The sequence below is a fragment of the Dreissena polymorpha genome, chromosome 9 (assembly GCF_020536995.1).
Source record: "Dreissena polymorpha isolate Duluth1 chromosome 9, UMN_Dpol_1.0, whole genome shotgun sequence".
Taxonomy (NCBI): Eukaryota; Metazoa; Mollusca; class Bivalvia; order Myida; family Dreissenidae; genus Dreissena; species Dreissena polymorpha.
In genome coordinates, this window is record NC_068363.1 from 57,892,267 (window position 1) to 57,907,099 (window position 14,833).

The 14,833-nt window shown below is 35.4% G+C and overlaps 1 protein-coding gene across 3 annotated transcripts in view; it reads left to right on the forward strand.

The window, feature by feature from the left end:
• The first annotated feature begins 6,749 nt into the window (after window positions 1–6,749).
• LOC127845784 (DNA topoisomerase I, mitochondrial-like) overlaps window positions 6,750–14,833 on the forward strand; it is a 36,898-nt gene continuing 28,814 nt past the window's right edge. Inside the window, exons 1-4 of one of the 3 annotated variants that reach the window (XM_052376925.1) lie at window positions 6,750–6,876; window positions 7,143–7,176; window positions 11,867–12,675; window positions 12,823–12,947. In XM_052376925.1, coding sequence (XP_052232885.1) covers window positions 6,763–6,876; window positions 7,143–7,176; window positions 11,867–12,675; window positions 12,823–12,947 — 1,082 coding nt within the window. In that variant the 5' untranslated portion in view covers window positions 6,750–6,762. The remainder of the gene's footprint in view (window positions 6,877–7,142; window positions 7,177–11,866; window positions 12,676–12,822; window positions 12,948–14,833) is intronic. The other 2 variants (XM_052376926.1, XM_052376924.1) reach the window with 2 other exon arrangements.

Sequence of the window (14,833 nt, forward strand, 5' to 3'; positions counted from 1 at the left end):
CATTAAGACAATAGATTACTGCGTGTAACGTTAAAATCGCGTGACACAGCTCTCCGTAAAGGGTCATTTTCACAGATTTTGGCATGTATTGAAGTTTGTCATTAAATGCTTTATGTAAGCAATCCTCGTAGTATCCCAAAATATAAAACGACAAAAACGGAACTTTCAAATTATTCAATCGTTTCGCGTTGCAACGCTTTATAATTTTCAAGTTTTTAAATTGTCAATAAAGCATACAATGAATATTTTAGAGCATGGTAAGTTAACTGTTCAGTGTTACTGTTTCCTCACAAATATCATAATTACAACGAAAATTGCGAATCTGAAACACTTTTTTATTTTGTCAATTTTATTAATTTACCAAAACGTGAAAAGTCCCCTTAAAAGGTCACTGGGGCATGTCAGCTCATAGATGCATTCACGAAGACGCAGCGGTGTGACCGGTACACACATATTTACGCGCAATGCAATGCAGCTGGGCTATTACATGTAATTAGCAACCCTAATAACAGCCCATTCCTTATCAGATCAACGGGAGAAAAACGGAAAAAAAACACATTTTACTAAGTAATCAATAGAGCCATTATTTCATTTTGTAAAGCAAACAAAAAATTTCAAAGAAAAATGTTTGCTTTTAATATGAATATAAAATCCATTTTATTATTGATTTATAATGATAAGTAATATGCTGTATGTTGAGAAAAAAAATCGTGACAATTGAAAATAATGTATCTATATTCGCTCAAACTCAATAGAAAACAACAAAAAGGTTTGTTTTGATCATTTTCAATATTATTGTGTTGGATATATGTTTAAATAATACTAATTACTTATATATTACTATTAAAACCACAGGTGGTTAGCGTGTAGCTATTATAATAATTAGTAAAAACATCATTTTGAATAAAAAATATATATAACGAAAAATCAACTTCTCTGAAAACATGATTTCACTATCAAATATAAATATAACAAGGTATTCAACGCGATTTGTGTATCGTGATGTTTCTTAAAATTTTATCCAGCAATTGTAAAAATAATGCAAGATATTATATTTCCAGAAAGGAAATTCATTGCTGCGTTTAGTTTGATCGAGTTCATGGAAATCGCTGCACATTTGATGAAGTAAGGCTGTTCAAATGGATGCATCCTATTTTCATTTTGAGTTGAATACCTTGTTATATATACATATTTGATAGTGAATTTTTTTTTCAGGGAAGTTGATTTTTCGTTATTATTTGACTATTTTTCATTCAAAATGATATTTTTTTATTAATTATTATCATAGCAACACGCTAACCACCCGTGATTAAAACCAGCTTTTCGCATCGATGGCAAACTTCGTATTTCGACTCGGTTCTCGGTCACTAAATCGTCCGGGGAAGACATAATCCACTATCGATAAACGTTGATAACACAGTATAGCTTTCAAGATGAGGAACCAAAAACTACCGAAATAGAATAGTGTCATGATAACACGCGTTTAATTCATTACCTAACAAGAAATGTGTGCCGTACTCGTTCAATTGGTATGGAAATCGGTTTTGAAAGACTTAAAAGCCTACCAAAATTTGCCAATTTGTTATAAACAACATAATTGACTTCAATTTTACATCGAAAGAATGTTTTTCAGATGTTTCATTTCTAAGAAACCAAGATATTTTTCCAGACCAGTGTCAATCGAAAATGGGTCTTATTCCATATGCGACCAGCGTAGTTATAGCTCACTCTGCGCATCTCGCAGTCTGGTCAGGAGATACCTAATAAGACCACGGAAACGTGTCGTCAGTTATGCTCGACTGGTCATTGTCGGCTCGGGTACTACTTACATGTACCCCGGGTAATCTTAAGTATACTTACATGTACCCCGTACACTCAAGATAAGTAGCTGTTTAAACAATTTGAGATTTTTTTGTTGATACAATTATTCGTGTTTGTATGAATGCCGTGTTGTTGATTGTAAACATAGTCAATAGTTATATACATTTTCTGAGCAATATATCTGAGCAATATATCTGTGCAATATATCTATAGTGGTCTTACTCCCGCTGAGAAGTTATCATGGATGATCAATTGGAATCTTTTGATTAATTTTTATTGTGTTATAGTATTGTATGTGTTTATAACTTATTGGTATGTTCATATATTGATTTCAGTTTACTCACTTATGTAAAACACAGTATAATACATAGTAATCCATTTTCAGGTTGGCATTATGTTTTATTTGCAAAAGCGAAATTGTTTAATGATCTCAGTGTGCAAAGCTTAACACTCAGTATGGATGGTATCAAATTATTAAAAACTACTAATGCGGTGTTCGTAAAGCTTTAATTGATGCTGCGTAGTTGTGCATGTGCGATCTGACACTTCTTCTGGATGTGTTTGTAAAAGTTGAGAGTGTTGGTATGATGACACTAAGATCTCTTACATGATTGACAAATTTCACTTAGCAACCACCGACAACCACGCTTGAAGTACTCACTTTCGCCAACTGTTGTCTGGTTCCATATACAATAATTTCAGTTTTTGATTAATTCATTTCTAGTTTGAAGGTTGACATCCACTTAATTACGTCATCTAGGCAACTATTAAGTTGCTGAAAAACAGTCGACTCATTTTCGGAATTTCCTGTTTGAATTTTGAATGCTAGCTTATGGTCATCCTCATAGCCATAAACATCAGCCGGGTATTTTTCGAACCACTCTGTTAAGAGCCGCTATATACAGGGTAAATATAACCGGCCCGGCACAGGAACCCTGAGGAACATTGAAAAGTAATTGCTCAGTTTCAGATGTTGACTGTTCGACTAATACTTTCATTGTTCTGTTGGTGAGATAGGAGTTTATCCATTTTAAGGGAATGCCATGAATACCAAACTCGTCTTGAAAAATACGAATAAGTATTGGGATGTCAATGGTGTCGAACGCTGCACTCAAGTCAAGCATGACCACGATGGTTTACCTTCATCAATATTTTTTAGAAGGTCATTATACATCCTTAGCATAGCCGTTTCAACTCCGTGATGTTTTCTATAGGCACTTTGGTAAGGTGGAAGGAGATTATTAGTCTCAATGTGTTCATTTATTTTGTTTAATGCAGCTTTTTCAAGATTTTTTTTAAAGAAATGTCAAATTTGAAACCGGACACTAGTTCGGTAATTCCAAAGGGAGACCTTTCTTCTTCAACAATGGTTTAACCACAGCGCTTTTCCATGTGTCAGGGAATACACCAGATAGCAACGATCTATTTACTATTTCTGTCAATATAGGTGTCGATTCTGAAAGATGTTCTTTAAGTCTCACAGTTGGGATTGCATATAGTTCACATGTTGTAGGTTTGGATGCATTTACAAGTTTAAGAATATCTCTTTGGGAGAGTGGTTTAAAAACAGTTAGTGGATTTCTGATCACAGGTGGACTTGAGCAGAACAAATTACTGTTGCATGTTGTTTCAATCGGCAAATTGTCCAGTTCATTTCTTATTTTGATTATCTTATCTGAAAAGTATCGCATGAAGTCATTAGCTAAGGATACTACACTTGTATGCAATCGGAGTGGGTTTTCCTTCGATCTACCCAGTAAATCTGATGGTATAGCGTATAACTTCCTTGTATTCCCTTCTGCGTCCCCAATTTTGTCTTTGTAGTATTCATCCTTCACTCTGGAAAGTTCCGCACTATAAATGTTTGCCACACCTTTGTAGACTTTTCTAGACAGGTCAGATTTGTTACGCATGAAGATTTTCTCTTTTGATCGTTTATACTGCTTCAGTTGTTTAAGATACCCAGAATACCACGGTACACTTGGTCTACATATAATGGTTCTTTCTTTCAGAGGTGCATGCTTCTGAACAATTTCTGTAATGTGTTTGGTAAATTCACACACAAGGTCATTAACATCAGATGATCTTTCAGTAATTGTGTTTAATTTTTGAAAATCTGCTTGTAAAATGTCTCTTGACACTGATGTCCAATTGCGTGATTTAATTTCTTTTCTGGTAAGGGGAGGACGACATTGTTCAATATTGCAGCTGACAAAGCAATGATCAGATATAAAAAAAAGTCTGATACCGGATTTGAGACTTTAACATGTTTGTCTTCAATTTTTACATTTAGAGTTCGATTACGTTCCAAGAATGAAGAAAACAGAGCTGGGAGATGCCCTTTTAACAAACCAATGCGCTTTTGTGATATTCAACAGTTAATTATTATGCCAACGAATGCATTTCAACTGTCTGTATGTAATTGTAGGAGGAATTATACTACAGAAGCACTCGATACATTTTAACTTAGTAAATACATAAAAAGTATAGTTTTCATTACCATTCCAAAAATATATCTTAAAATGTGTTTCCTCACTTAAAAATGTCACACACAAGGTTGTTTCACATGGAGTGAAGGCAATGATGCCACCGTCAAGGTCACACTACTGTGGCTGTAGGAACACAAGATGCTGTTGCGACTGCACCATACTCTGAAGGCATACACTCCGTACGAAGTCTTCGTCGCCACCATTATTACATCATTCTTCATTGAGTCGTGATCTGAGAAAACTGGGCATAATGCATGTGCGTAAAGTGTCGTCCCAGATTAGCCTGTGCAATTCGCACAGGCTAATCAGGAACGACACTTTCCGCTATTATGGTATTTTTCGTGTAAAGGAAGTCTCTTCTACACGAAAGGCGGAAAGTGTCGTCCCTTGATTAGCCTCTGCGCACTTGCCCAGTTTTCTCAGAACGCGACTCCATTTATTACAATGTGTAAATTGCATAATGAACAATTTTAGCATTTATATATACTCGCTATATTTACATGTTCGCGCTTTTCTTTAAAATCTTTAGGTTTGATGTGCTTAGTTGAATACGTGTCCATAAAAATGCAAACAATATATATATGTGCTTTCTATTGAGTATTTAAATGACCATGGGATTTATCCCCCAACAAAATACAAGTGCCGAGCAGTGTAGTGCAAAGTTATCTCCATAATAATGATTATATATTAATACTGTGTAATAATGTTAATTGTAACTTAAAAAAAAAAATTAAACGACTTTTTATAAACGTATTTGTTAGAGGGATGTTCGTGTTGTTGTACAGCCGTCTAAACTTAAAATGTAACGAATCACATTAATATAATATTATATTTACACGCATTGATATTTAACTGATCTTATTAACATACATAACATAATTTTTTTAACAAATGTTTATTTTTTTACATGCTCCCAGATCGTTATTAATTATCATGAAATTCCCTTAAACAATGTTTGGTTGCTACCGCAGATGTAACCTTCTGATTGGATATCTAATTTTTGTTCGTTTTAATCATGTCGTTAACACCATTTCTAAAACAGATGTTATTAAATAATTGAATGTCATAAAATGATAAAATTGCTCTGAAAAATAAATGGCAACTATATATGGAGATTTTTTTGTAATAGTTGGGTTGGAATGAAGTTCAGAGAAGGGTACAGCAGAGACTTAGATAACATGTTATTTACGTCTCTGTGTACAGTTAGTAAATTACGTAAAATTGCTGACAATTCTTGCATTTAGGCAACGTATATCGCACTTCTGGTTGAATATGATCTTGATACAGATGTGACACTTTTGGAAAGAACTGATTTAGAATATACGACTAAAATGAGTAGAACTTCTAAAGACATGTGGTATAACGTACGCAAGCAGCTGGTGGGGCATACGGAAGAAAAATCTTTACTGGTTTCAACTTTGCTGACAACGGCTGATTTTGCAATGTTTTCGTCCGAACTTTTGAATGGTTTGTACATTTACCATACTTGTGCAACATTATCCTTTTGCACAGGATGATCTACTGATATCACTTTAACGTGTCCTCGGTATAAATTCTGTAGATGCATTCAATATTTAAAAAGTTATTGAAGAATTATTACGCGATTGCATGCTTGTTTACAATTGTTCACTGTATGTGAATTTTTTGGTCATTAAGGTTTTTTCGGCAGTTTTTAGACTAGGCTAGACTACAACTCCCAATTGTTTTTCTGATGTTTTCAATTCTTTCTATATACAATAAACTTGTGGAAATGTAATTGAAATAAAAAATAAATAAATAAACGCAATTAAAAAATGTAAAATTTCTAGCACAACGATGGTACCTATGTCATTCGGAAATACAAACGAAATAACTATATAGGTTGTTTTATTTCAAAGCCGTCTCTAGCATACTAAATCCTCATGTCGACGACGACTTACCTGAAGCAAATGGCAAAAGGAATATTGAAGCCAAACGGAATCAACTAAAGTAGGCCTAACAATAGTATTATACTGTGATAAACAATATCCCATAATTATAAAGAGTATTGGCCAATTTATTTATAACGATATATTCAAATTAAAATTTGGGCCACAAAGCGTTGTACAATTGCCGAATGAGCCTGAAATTGGGACCGAATTAGCCTGAATTAACCGGGGCCGATAAATCTTGGGATCGAAAAGCAAACAACCAATATTTGTCTCAAGTTTATGCCACACCAGTTACTTTCGTACGATCTGCCCCTAATTAGCGAGAAAATTCTTGCTCTTTTAAACGGATTTTTCATGTTATGCCTGGCTGATGAATTTTACGCTTAACATATACGTAGAATTAAACACATTACACCAAAAAATAGGAAAGAGACTGTATGAACTATTTGCTGCCTCTGTGAACATCGTGCGGAGGCCGGAACAGTGCGATTAATTACGGCGATCGACGGATGTTTATCGGCTATATTCGGTTCAGTGACGTTATGCGCATGCGCATTTGTGAAAGTTTTGACTTAGTCCGTGCGGCCTTTGTCTATAATTTAAAAATCAGAAAAATGACAGAAGTTGATTCCGATCATGGCTTCAGAGAAAACGAGGTAATTTGACTACTGCTATAGTCACTTTTATGTAGTCATAATTTAATGACTTTCTTCAGTTATCATGTTTACCTCTGCAATTTGTGTTCAGTTTTTCAGCTGAAATTTTCAAAGTCCAAGATGGCCGAAAAATGTCTAAGTCCCACGCCGCTGTTAGATGATGTGTCGAAATTCAGATTCAAAATTGATTGTAAACACAAGATGTCTGTCCTTGGTATTAATGTGTGAGTTAAAACTATGTTTTATTTATATATTGTGACTTTCAGGGAGCTGGGGATAGCGTGGATTCAGTGGAATCTGGTAAGAAACAATGCATTTTTTTACAAGAAAGACTTAGAAAATTGTGCATAAAATGTCATTCAAACACAAAAAAACGCTTTGCATAAAAATATTTGAAACAGTTTGTTGAATTAGCCTGTATTTTTTTATAAACCAGGTATTATCATAGAGTGTTTCCTTATAAAATGCTAATTTTTATTTGCTAAATATATTGCAGTTTATTATTTGCAACATATAATTTGTCATTATATCTGGATGTCTTATTCTTGGTTGGCGCTTTGAAGTCTGAATAAGAAGGTAAAATGTATTTAATGTGCACAAAGTAATATGACTTACAGAAATCTGTTTATTCTAACTATTGACAAGAATTAAGTAGCCAATAGGAGATTTGTGTAATATTGGCTTACAGTTTACAGTAGTTGATGTTTAAAAAACATTTGAGATAAAATTGCACCATGCAAAAAGAACAAGGAAATTTCTCCTGAAATGGCGTGAAGATTACAAATAGATGTCTTAAGTAGATGAATATTGAATTCATTAGCTTTAGTAAGGCAAGCTAATAAGAATGATTGAATCATAATTGTGCATCTCCATGCACAAGAAAATACAAGTTGAATGATAAATATAAAGGTTTTGATAATACTTGGGTAACGGCACATGAAAGATTGGTCAGGGCTAGTAGGTTCTGCATTTACTAGCCCGAATGGGCTAGTTGAAAAAAAGGTTAGTGTTAAGCCCTGAAGTTGTATCTAGATGATGTCTAGGCCAAGTTCGAACATGGGTCATGGCAGGTCCAAAACTAGGTCGCGGGGTCACTTAGTGCTTTTTAAACATTGAACATGGTGTACGCTCTCTAATTCAAGTAGTTTTCATGCGATCTTCACCAAACTTGGTCAGAAGGTGTATCTAGATGATGTCTAGGTCAAGTTTGATTATAGGTCATGCCGGGTCAGAAACTAGGTCATGGGGTCACTTGGTGCGTTTTAAACATTCAGCATGTTGTCAGCTCTCTAATTCAAGTAGTTTTCATCCGATCTTCACCACACTTGGTCAGACGTTGTATCTAGATGATGTGTAGGTCAAGTTCAAACATGGGCCATGCCAGGTCAAAAACTAGGTCATGGGGTCACTTAGTGCGTTTTAAACATTGAGCATGGTGTCTGCTGTTTTTTGTGAAGACAACATGCAAAATATTCTGTGTCAATGCGGCATGTGGGGGTATTCGTCACATCTGTGACAAAGCTCTTGTTTTCCTTGTATTTTAAGTACTGAAAAACAGCACTTTACTCAGTAGGAAAAAAATATAAATTTCCAAATTGCTGTCAAAAAAATCCTGATTGAAGGAAACTGAAAAAATGCAACATTTAGTTAGTTTCCCTATGCAGCTCTATGGCTTGAACCTAAGTACATATAATATTGACAACTTTACAACATTTAGTTATCAATTTTAAAGTATTTGGGCCCCAAAAATCAAATACACCAATTTGCAAATATGAAGACTTCACCCAATAATTTTCCCAATTTCAGGGTTTTTCGCGCAACATTTTCCCAATTGGGCTGGTACTGGTACTATACCCAGTTGGGCAAAAAAAATCACTGGCTACAAGATCCTCATTTTTAGCTCGGCTGTTTTCGGAGAAAACCCGAGGTATTGTCATAGCCAGCTCGTCTGCTATCCGCGTCGTGCTAAACCTTAACTGTTAACATTGGCTCTAAAATCATTGACAACTTTGAAACTTCATATGTAGCTGCACCTTGATGAGTTCTACACGCCACACCCATTTTTGGGTCACTATGTTAAAGATCAAGGTCACAGTGACCAATAATATAAAAAAAAATCTCCTGACAAGCTTTCATTTATTCAAAACTGCACCTGCAGTCGAGCGTTGGCACCCGCTATGCTGTGCTCTTGTTAAAATTCAGAATTGTTTAAATGAGTGAGTGATTATTAATCATTACAGGTAATTTGTTTTTCTGTTTTCTATTTGCATCAAAATTTGTTCCAAGGCAAACTAATGCTGCATACATGTATGTACAACAACATGTCATCTGCATGGAAAGCGTTTGTGTTGATATTTTTATGCCCCCGAAGGAGGGCATATAGTGATCGGACTGTCTGTCCGTCACACTTTGCCTTAAGGTTTCGAAAAAAGCTCTTAACTTCTATGTCGCTTCAGATAGCAATTTCATATTTGGCATGCATGTGTATATGGACAATGCCTTTCCATACGCACACAAATTTTGACCCCTGTGACCTTGACCTTGAACTTAGGGTCCGCAATTAGGTTTCGAAATCTGCGTTTATGTTTTGAAAAAAAGCTCATAACTTCTATGTCCCTTGAGCTATAACCTTCATATTTGATATGCATGTGTATATGGACAAGGCCTTTCCATACGCACACAAATTTTGACCCCTGTGACCTTGACCTTAAACTTAGGGTCCGCGTTTAGGTTTCGAAATCTGCGTTTAGGTTTTGAAAAAAAGCTCATAACTTCTATGTCCCTTGAGCTATAACCTTCATATTTGATATGCATGTGTATATGGACAAGGCCATTCCATACGCACACAAATTTTGACCCCTGTGACCTTGACCTTGAACTTGGGTCCGCGTTTAGGTTTCAAAATCTGTGTATAGGTTTCTAAAATTGCGCATAACTTCAATGTCCCTTGAGATATAACCTTCATATTTGGTATGCATGTGTAAATGGACGAGGCCTTTCCATACGCCTAAAAAATTTGACCCCTGTGACCTTGACCTTGAACTTAGGGTCCGCGTTTAGGTTTCGAAATCTGCGTTTAGGTTTTGAAAAATGCTCATAACTTCTATGTCCCTTGAGATATAACCTTCATATTTGGTATGCATGTGTATATGGACAAGGCCTTTCCATAAGCACAACAATTTTGACCCCTGTGACCTTGAACTTAAGCTCCGCGTTTATGTTTCAAATCTGCGTTAAAGTAAGGTTTCGAAAAAAGCTCATAACTTCTATCAAGCGTTTATAGGGGGCATAAGTCATCCTTTGGTGACAGTTCTTGCTTATAAATCTTTTTAGCTTGGAGAACATTGAAATCCTTTAATTTCTGTAAAAAATTGTGTTGTTCACTTAAACAAAATTATATTGCGAATGATTTGGAATAGACATCTGTACAGTATTTTAGATCAGTCATTGTTTAATCATTTCTTGTACTGTATACAGTACTGATTTAACAAAAAATCTGGACAAAACTGTATTTAGTGTTGGGTGTTTTGACAACACGCTGCAGCAGTGTTTTTTTCACCGTTTGGAATGGGGCCTGGTCCCTTTGGATTGGGAAAATTTGCAGCGTTTTGGCTAAAATTGGGAAATTAGTGTTGTTGTTGTTGTTTTGGTAAAAAATGCTTCAAAATTGGGGATACAAGTTTGTCCAGTATTATATTTACTAAGGTTGAACTTATATGGATGGGAGATGCAGAAAATAACTAGATCTACAAAAACAGATTCCTTTGATAATTTTTAGTTTCCATTTTGGAAAAATATATATACTTTTTCCATTGGGAATGCAGGGTTTTTTTTGGCCCGATTTTATAGCCGAAATTCGGCTATGTTCCCAATCCCAAAAAGTATACTTTTTTCCCAAAATGTGGAAAAAAATTCCGAATTTCCAAAAAAAAAAAAAACCAAAAAAAAAAAAATTTTTTTTTTTAGAAAGAAGTCTTATGTGTATTTTATCTCAATTTTAAATTCAATTACATCTAATAAAGTATTATATGATTTTTTCTCTTAATTTGAATGATTATAAAGAGTTAAATCAAATTTAGTATTTCCCTAATCAGTGGACTTTTCGTGTGGAAAAAAAGGCTAATGAATTTATTTTCCCAATTTCATGCAAATACTGATAAAATTCCCAATTCCAAAGCCATGGGCTTTCTTCCCAAAAAGTGGAGAAAAAACCCTGGAATGGGTCCAGGTACAGGACCCAATTATGAATGAAAAAAAAACACTGTGCACTGTGTAGAGTGCAATGTTTTAGCAAAAGAGATTAATATATGCGTTTGCAACTCTTCGCCGATTTTCTTTTGCAAAAAGGGAATTTTTTCATGTGAATAGGAAACTTTTATTTTGAAATTGGGAGAAATGGTCACATTTGAGATGGTGCCGTTTTACAGTTCCAACTTTATATAGGGGAAAAACGCTGTCAATATTTTACCAATCTTACCTTTAACAACAGCAATTTAATAAATTATTTATATTTAGGAATGTTGTTATTGTTGTTTTCAACAAGTTACAAAGCAAATAATATCACTTGGTGCTTTACATAAAGACATGTTATCAGTCTCAATTTATGGATGTCTTCTATTGTCAAAGTATGGCTTTATGAAAACTAAAACTGTTGAAACTTGTCTAGAAGAGTCAGAACCTTCACAGTTATAGTGTAATAACATGATTATTTTGTTATCTTAAAGTAGCTATACTAACTTAATAGAGTTTTGTTCTTTAAAAGATTTTGGTTTATACCAAAATGGTTATTTTGACATGCTTCTGAAAGAATATTTTAATGGATTTTTGCATTAAGTACCAAAGAATTAAAAACAACAACATCAAATTTCAAATTTGAAGGTTTCAACATGCAACTTTACTTTAATACATCAAATAGAGAAGCAATCTGGTCACATATGCTTTTCTTTACGTAAACTGAACAAGTAACACATAGTTGTGTATATTTGCTTAGGTAAGGCAGTGAATGGTGATGATGGCATTTTAAACCACGTTGACCAAAATAAGCAGAATGGTTTTCCAGAGGAAGTGAAGGCAGGAGAACACAAGCAGGATGGTGCCTCAAGCAAGAGCAAAGAACATCGCGACAAAGATCGTGACCACAAACACAGCTCGAGCTCTGACAAGCACAAATCCAGCAGTAGCTCTGATAAACACAAGCACAGCTCGAGCAGTTCCAGACACCATTCCTCCTCCAGTTCTAGCAAACACCGTGATGGGCATTCAAGTTCAAGCTCGTCGCACAAACACGGCTCAAGCTCTTCATCTAGTAAACACAGAGAAGGACACTCAAGTTCCAGTAAGGATAAGCACAGCTCTAGCGGACATAGCAGCAGCAAAGATAAAGAAGGTGATAAGGATAAACACAGAAGCTCTGAGAAACACGGCTCATCCTCATCAGATAAACACAAGCATAGCTCGAGCTCAAGCAGTAAACATTCCTCGGACAAACCTCGTGATAAGGAGGGAGAGAATGATAAACATAACAGCAGTAGCAAGAAGGAGAATCTTGATTCTGACAAGGAGAAGGAGAGAAGAGAGAGAAAAGAAAAGGAGAGGCAAGAAAGGAAGGAAAGAGAAAGAAAAGAGAGAAAGGAAAAGGAGAGGCAAGAAAGAAAAGAGAAGGAACAAAAGGAAAGAGAAAGCCAAGATAAGGAATCTCTGAGTGTGAAAAAAGAGCCAATATCCCCTGTCAAAGAAAAATCATCACCTGTTAAACCAAAAATTGAACCAGAAAGTGAAGATGAAGATGATATTCCTCTTGTAAGTATTCTTGGTTGTTTGCTTTATTTTCACACTCATGGCAAAAATGCACAAGTTAAGAAACATCGCTTGTGATTTTGCTTTTCTCAATGGTTTTCTCTTAAAAGTTGTATTCTGTTATTTCTGAACTGTTTTCTGCTTCTTTAGTCTGCAAGACTCAAGCAAGAAACAGATGATATCAAACCAGTTAAGCGAGAAAAAGATCTTAAACCAGTGAAGCGAGAAAGGGTCGAGTCTGATGATGATGATGAAGACGTGCCACTGTCAGCCAGGTAACAAGACATGATTAATGTTGTCATCCTTGTTCTAGGAAAAATCGGTTTTATACATTTGCATTAAGTTTTGTCCCAGATTAACCTGTGAAGTCCCCACAGGCTTATCAAGGACGACTCTTTCTGCTACTATGCTATTTTTTTCCTTTGAGAAATACAGTTTAGGTGGAACGTGTCGTCACAGATTAGCCTGTACTTGCATATCTGGGACAACACTTTGTGCACATTCATTTAGCCCAGTTTTAGTAGAATTAGGCCTAATGTTCTGCTTGCCTCTTGGTTATGTGTATCAGCAGCTGCCAATTCAACTTATGCTACTGGCTTGATAAAGTGATTGGCCAGTCTTTTGTCCATACAAGGTTGACCTAAAATGATCTGTTCATATAATATCAATAATGCTTCCTACAAAACTTTGAAAGAATTGGTTTTGTCTTTAAATACTATCAATACACCCACACAACCCTTACCTCATTGTGACCTTGACCTGCATAGGACTTAGACAAATTGAGAATGTAAAACAATTTCTTTGTAAACCCAAGTTGATGGTTTATATCAATACTACTTACTTTAAAACTTCCATTCAGCACTCTGGAATTTCTCGAACCTGACCTCATTTTCACCTTCTAATTGATTTAATCTGGGATTAAGATGAATTTAAATAGGCCAATAAATCAGTATGAACTAGTACTGACAAGGCTTCATTGGGCACATCAATGTTTATTGAATGCAGCATCATGTTCATTATGAAAGAGTGGTTAGGATGTCTTGAGATTTTGATAACCGGTTGCTCACATTGTGCTTTATATGTTAATGTGAAATCATTCTAATCAATCATTTATTTATTCAGTGTTTTCTAGAAACAAGAGAAATTATTTTGGTGTGCCAAATCTTTCTAGATATGTTAAATATAATATGTTATAATATATGTTGCATGCATAATCATTCTGATACTGTGAAACCATTATTAATCGTCAGGCATTAATTTTCATAAATTTCGTCAGTCGAAGGATCAGCGAATTTAAGATCCTAACGAACAATCATGCTCTATGTTTGAACAAAAACAAACACTAAGTTGAACAATATTTTAAAACTTTACCGTAGACATGAGGCATTAAATTCCAACATAATCCATGCACACATTCACTGCTGTTTCGTAATCAAGATTAATCCGGCTTTGACACAAAGGGATGTAGATTACACAAGGTACTTAACTGACACGTTACACTTCTTTAAAACGCGTGTGCAGTACAGCTGTATCGAATGCGTTGACTTCGTTTATGTAGAATGGTAATGAACTAGCGCTAATTATCCCCACGCTTTTTGAAAAAAAGGTGGGGATATTGTGGTGATCTCCGCCGTCCGTCCGTCCGTCCGTCTGTCCGTCCGTCCTGGCCACTATCTCCTCCTACACTAAAAGCACTAGAACCTTGAAATTTACACACATGGTAGCTATGAGCATATGTGCGACCCTGCACTATTTGGAATTTTGATCTGACCCCTGGGTCAAAAGTTATAGGGGTTGGGGTGGGGCCGCGTCAGAAATTATCACTCATTTTTTTAGGTTATTTTACATTTACTTCTTTATTTCTACACCGATTCACTTCAAATTGATACTGGACCTCACCTATGACAATACGGTCAATCTCAACCATGCATGGCCCCATTCCCAACCCTGGGGTGCCCCGCCCACATAGGCCACACCCACCAAAAATTTCCATTTACTATAATTTTTTCATTTCTACACTGATTCACTTCAAATTGATACTGAACTTTTGTTATGACATTAGGGTCAATCTCAACTATGCATGGCCCCAATCCCAACCCTGGGGCGCCCGCCCACATAGGCCACACCCACCAAAAAATTCCATTTACTATAATTTTTTCAT